Genomic DNA, 6,000 nt, shown 5'->3' with positions numbered 1-6,000 from the left:
ACAAAAGGATTACAGGTGGTTGCAGGTGGAGACACCCAAGCACTAGTCTGTGTACATCACAGCACAGGGTTTCTTTCTGCAGACACTGCTCCTTTTCATGTCATTTTTCTAAGTGTATGTGAGTGAAAACTCACAAATAAAATATTTCATATTAGAACAGGCCACGTTTGCACAGGGAGGAATGTCAGGAAGATACAAGATGCTTGTTCCCAACCAGCCCTGCCTTACCAAAGCACACCAGGCACAGGCTGCAAGGACGTTGTAGGGTGTGCTGGAATGTTCCACCCAATTCCAGCATCAGGCCCAAGTGGTCTGTGTAAGTATAGGGCTTAAATTTATTTTTCTAAGTTTTAATTATCTTTCTGACTGTATTATCAGAAATTATATGAAGTGTTCACAGTTCAGGGAGGAATTTTACAATATGTGTTAACTAAAAATTAAAATCTAGAAAGAGTAGTTTTTGGTAAAGTAGGTAATGGCCACTTTTATTCAGCTTTTCTGCTTATTCTTCCAGTGCTTTTCCTTACTTCTATGCATTAAGATAGGCTCTCAGTAAAGCAAAACATATTATATTGCTGCAGTGGAAGTCCCCACTTAATTCCTTTTGCCACTATTTGCTTTAAAGGTAAATGAGAAGAATCTCAAACACACTGGAGTACTAAAAGATTTGTTGAGAACATGAGAATGCATTTTACATGCATCCATTTCATGCATAAAGTGCTTTTATTTGCTTTCTAGACCAAACCTGTGGAACAAATGCAGTTCCAGGGGTTTTGCACAAAGTGTCTGGGTTTATGTGGTGTAAGGAGCCAAAAGGGGCAGAAGGGTATAAAACCTGGGGAGGTATAAACTGTTAGATGAGTTTGCATCTTGCTTGCTTACCAAAGAAAGTATGAAATAGCACAAATCCAGGAATAAACACAGCTGTGAAGGTGGAAATATTTTAATACTTTGCTCACTGTAGCCATCAGAAGTCCTGTGAATTGTACCTGTGTGGCTTGTACTGGCATATCCAAATAAAAAAATTAACCTGTCCCTGTTTAACACAGAATAAAACATACTCAGAAAGGATGGCAGACCTGTAGTAACTGGAAAGGATTTCTGGATTAGAATACAACTGGCTTATTATGTTTTAATTTTTTCTTCTAGGGCAACTTGCATTCAGGCTTACAACTTCCTTGATAAAAATTAAGTATTTTCTGTGCCTTGTTCCTAACCAGTGTATCCCTTCCTTCCTGTTGTTCGGGTTGCATTCTCCATGCTTACCTCACATTACCTTTTCTTCTCTGTTTATTATGAGGACAGTTTATGAAATGTAGCAAGCCATGCAACAGCCTTTGGAAAGGGTTTGATTTGATGCAAATTTAGTGCTGGGGTCATTCATAGATGGAAGCTCTCAACTACTACCTATCCTTCTACATCTTGGAAGAATCTTGTTGTGGAATGAGTTAATGACGAGAGGCAGCTGCCTTGCTGGGCTGAGACACCTGGCCCTATAGCCCCTTAATCTCTTAGTGACTTTTACAGGATTAAACCATAATCCTGAACTAGCAAGGGAATCAGCAAGAGGCAGTGGCAGAATGCAGGCAGTAATCATGTTGTCTGTGCTGCTCACATGAGGGGTAATTGATAAACTGGGGCTTTTACCAACATTGGGTTTGGCTGCAGTAAACTACAGCAGTCCAGCCCAAGGAGCAGCAAGAAATACATCCTCAGTCAAGAACAACTTGAATGCCAAGTACCATCCTTTTAGAAAAGCTGGCTGGAATGAGTAGATTTGTCTTTTATCTGGGGACTTGAAGATGAACACATCCTCCCCTTTATTTCAGGGGAGCATCTAAGTTTACCTTCAGTAAACACCTGTTGCTACAGCAGTTCACAGAATCCCATAAAACTAATTTATTAGGCTACATAATTCCCAGACAGGTCAGTTTTTAAAGTTTTCCTCAGAGTATTTAATCACTTTTTGGGTGTTCAGGGATAGAATAAGTTGTATAAACAATGAAAACTAATGCTAGTTCAGGCACCTTAATTCTTCATCTTTACCCCATTTAAAAGGTTTTTAAACACAAAGTTGACCTTGAGTTTCCTCTTTCAGAAGTCACAAATGGACAAAATGATAGCCTTATGAAGTGACTGAGTAGCTGCTTGTCTACACAGCAAATCAGTTCCTGAGCTAAAAATAAAAAACAGGAGCAGTCCCTTAGAGCATCTGGTTAATTTCTCTTTTATACTTATATAGAGAAACATTTAAATATTATGAAGGACTGGACAACATAAACGCCAGAGGAGGAACAGCAGGTTGTTTTTTAAGAGGTTCTAATATTTGTGGATTTAAGTTCTTTTCTCACATCTGAAAGGATCCCAGTCATTAACATGAGTTCATCCAGGTTTCAGAAGACTCCTAGAAGCTTAAACAAGTGCACTGAAAAAGTTTGTGTTTGTAAACATTTATTCTTTTGAACTGAAAAAGGCTTGCATCAGCACACATTGTACAGACTTGCAAATTACACAAGTTGAAAAAGTTTTGTTTCATTTATGTGCAATGAATCTTTAATGTCCAGTGAGCATCTGCAAATGATGAAAACTTAAACCATTAAAAAGGTTTCCAGCACTTATCAAACACAATTATCTTAGCGTGAAAAGGAAGAGAAAGAGACCCATACTGGTGGGAACACAATTAAAGTGCAAACATTTTGTCACTTGTATGAAGATACATAAAGTTTCTTCACACTTTTGTTAAAAAGAAATATTAAAATGTGATTCAGTGAACATTCTTTGTAACCTATTCATAATCCCCTTAGTAATAGTAATTATTAAACTTGCTGGATCAGAAGCAAATTCTTCAAGGGTACAAACTTCTAATTTTTTTTGACATTGTTTGAATGTATTGCAAAAGAGAAGGACCACCTAAGGAGTTAGTTACTAAAATGATATTCTTTTTTTCTTAAAAAAAAAACAAAACAGAAAAAGAAGAAAAAGGAAAAAAGAGGGAAAAAAGAAAACAAAAGAAAAAAACCCACAAGAGACAAAGAACAGGTTAACTTGAAGATCTTGGGTAGTTTGCTAGAAAATGAATATAATTCCTTGAGAATGGTTCTCTTTTCCCCTCCACCAATCCTCAGGTTCCTGCCTTGGAATGGACAGCTGTGTGCTGGCTGTGAAAAGGGATTATAAAATACAAATCTGCATATGGATTTTTATGAACATCTGCTGTACAATAGAACTTTGGATCTGATACAAGATTTCAAAAATATAAAACAAAACTACTATAAAAGTAGGGGCATTTCAGCAGCATTCCTTACAGAAAGCTGCCTGTCGCAAAGATCACTCCTTGCTATTGTCTGGGATTAACTCTGTAAATTTTTTTCTTCATCTTGCTGGATTCACTGGGTTATTTATTCTTCAATGGCAAATGTCATGTGACAAAACATCCCAGGAGTCTGTATGAAGAGAACAGAAACTCCATGACATCAAACCAATCAAGGGAGGACATGGAAGTAGTAAAGGCCGAGTGTCCAGCGGTGTGAGTGCTACTGAGAGCTGGCCCTCTCCAGGACGTGCAGGTCGTAGTGCTTCTTGCTGGTTCTCAGGCGGAACTTGCTGACTGAGGTACTGCTCTGTCTCTTGAGTGCGCTCTGCGCGGCCGCCATGCTGGGGAAGGTGGCCAGCACCGTGTAGGTGGAGGCCAAGTCCCCGGCGCGGGGCGGCTCCGAGCCCCCGTCCCCGCAGAGCCGCCGCTGCTGCTGCTGCTGCTGCAGGCACTGCGAGTCCCGCAGCCACCGGATCTTGGCACCCACCTTCAACAGTTCTCCAAAGAGCTTCTCTGCTTCCACACGAGTTATGCCTTCTGGCAGCTCAGTAATTTCTAGAACTTTCCCCACAACTGAAAGAAGAAAAACAATGAATCTGCATGGGTAATGCACTCAGTTATACAACACCCTAAATGAAAAATGACTTATTTTATACTTGTATCTCCAGCTGGCTGATACCAAATCCACAGGCTTTGCCTCACTGATATTCTAGACAGTCTTTGGTTTCACATTTAGCACTGCTTACAAATACAATTTGCTTACTTGTACAAGTGTGCAAATAAAAGCTGGGAATACAAAGAGGGTCCTCAGAATAGAGAGGCAAAAATAATAAAAGCAATGACTCATTTTTAAGCAGGTTTCAGAACTCATTATAGCATCTCACTGGCCTTGCCTGGTAACACTTCACACATAACCATGCCAAAAAAACTAGTCTGTCTTTCCAACAAACTGATCTGTAGAGATCTCCTAGTATGTCTCCCATATGCATGTGCTTATATATATTAGAATGGAAAAAATGAAAAAAAAAAGAATCAAAAAGCACAAACTAATTTGTCGTTTATGTCTGATTTATGCCAGTAAAAGGAAGCAGGGGTGTGTATAATTAATAATAAATGTAACAATATCATAGAACTTGGGTACAGTAAACTGATAGACTTGCTCTTTCTTTTAGTACTCTCCAATCTTGAACTCTGGTCTTTTCTCCAGCCTTCAAAACTACACTTTTCCCATTTAACTTCCCTCTTCCCCTCTCTCCATATCTTCTTCTCCATCCTTACATTTCCAATGTTTGCCATGTCCATTTCTGTCCAATTACTCTTCATTCTGGCCCTTCTCACCTTTTCTTGTACATTCCCAGCCCATCACCATAATTCATTTTTCTGGAGAACTGTGTCAGTCAGCAGTTCTATACCTGGTTCTCCTGCACCAAGATCTGCTGAAGCAGCCTTCTTTGCTGGTTTCTTTCCCCTGTTTCCATGTCTGTTTCCAGGCTGACACTGGCAAGATTGACACAAAGGGTGAACTTTAATGACAATCCATCAGTATCTTAAAATTTCTAGTTAGCTCAGTGAAAAGCAGTGCAGAGGAATGTCTGGAAAATAACCTGCACTACACCATAAGACAGAGGATTTTCACATGCAATTTTAGTTATTGAGTTTGATAATCTTAAGTCAAGCACATTCAATCCTTCACTACAGAAGAAAGGGAGGAAATGATGGGGGGAAAAAATCACTTTAAATCATCTTGGAAGAACATCCCCCTGCCCCAGCCATCACATCATCTAGCTGGCATTGGGTAGAACTGAGCAACATAGAGGCAGGAAATTTGTGTGTCCCAAAAATTAAACAGAAAAGCTTTTCCACTTTGCTAACACCAATATTTTGGGTTTGTTTTTCTTATAAAGGAACTCTTTGCTTAGAAATTACCACACACACACACACACACACACACACACACACACACACACACACACACACATATATATATATATATATATATATATATATATATATATTAGAAATGGTTACTTGAATAAAAGAAAATAGTTTTAGCAAAGGGTCCCCTTTAGGTTTTTGAATTAGCTAGTGAATTGCTTAAAATAAAAAAATCCATCATCTACACTGTGCCTAAAAGCCAAAGTTAAGATAAATGTTTCTCCCTTTTTTAATACAACGAACAAGAACAACGGGGAGTATTGACAGAGAATAAAACTTATTGCAAAGCAAGCACCTTCCACTCAATTACTCTCTCCAAGTGTAATAACACATTCCCCTATTCAAGGTGCTTGTAATGATAGTTCTGAATTGGTATTTTTTCATTGTTGCCATGAGATTGTTCTCTTTTAATACCTGTTGGCTTGTTACTTGTCCACGTAATAAAGATGGATTGTATTGCAGGGGTTGGCCAAGCAATGGGTATCTGGCATCTCCTTAAAGAGAAAGGTAATTAGAAGGGTTTTTCTGTTACAGGAAATCTTCCTCCAAGTCCCCCTCACACTGAATATGTTACACAGAAGAGAAAGCAGAACTGCTGTGCACAAAGCTGAGTGTCTGGCTGGGCTAACAAACTCAGAGCTGCCCTGACTCCATCAGTGTCAGCCATATCCTGATCCCAAGGTGAAAAGGTACAAACTTGCTGGTATTTAGGGATTACACTCAGAAGTTTTTGTTCACTGCAGTCTTAGATA

General features: G+C 39.0%; 1 protein-coding gene across 9 annotated transcripts in view; it reads right to left on the bottom strand.

The window, feature by feature from the left end:
• Nucleotides 1–2,434: 2,434 nt before the first annotated feature.
• The window catches only part of R3HDM1 (R3H domain containing 1), a 77,057-nt gene continuing 73,491 nt past the window's right edge, over nt 2,435–6,000 (bottom strand). For all 9 annotated transcript variants that reach the window (XM_056495991.1, XM_056495992.1, XM_056495993.1 and 6 more), the window contains 3 exons: nt 5,663–5,742; nt 4,726–4,810; nt 2,435–3,886 (listed from right to left, as the gene is read on the bottom strand). In XM_056495991.1, the coding sequence (XP_056351966.1) occupies nt 3,534–3,886; nt 4,726–4,810; nt 5,663–5,742 (518 nt within the window). In that variant the 3' untranslated portion in view covers nt 2,435–3,533. The remainder of the gene's footprint in view (nt 3,887–4,725; nt 4,811–5,662; nt 5,743–6,000) is intronic.

The sequence above is a fragment of the Oenanthe melanoleuca genome, chromosome 7, assembly GCF_029582105.1.
Source record: "Oenanthe melanoleuca isolate GR-GAL-2019-014 chromosome 7, OMel1.0, whole genome shotgun sequence".
Lineage (NCBI taxonomy): Eukaryota > Metazoa > Chordata > Aves > Passeriformes > Muscicapidae > Oenanthe > Oenanthe melanoleuca.
The sequence above is the reverse complement of the archived record's forward strand: the minus strand, read 5'-3'. Positions and strand labels throughout refer to the sequence as shown.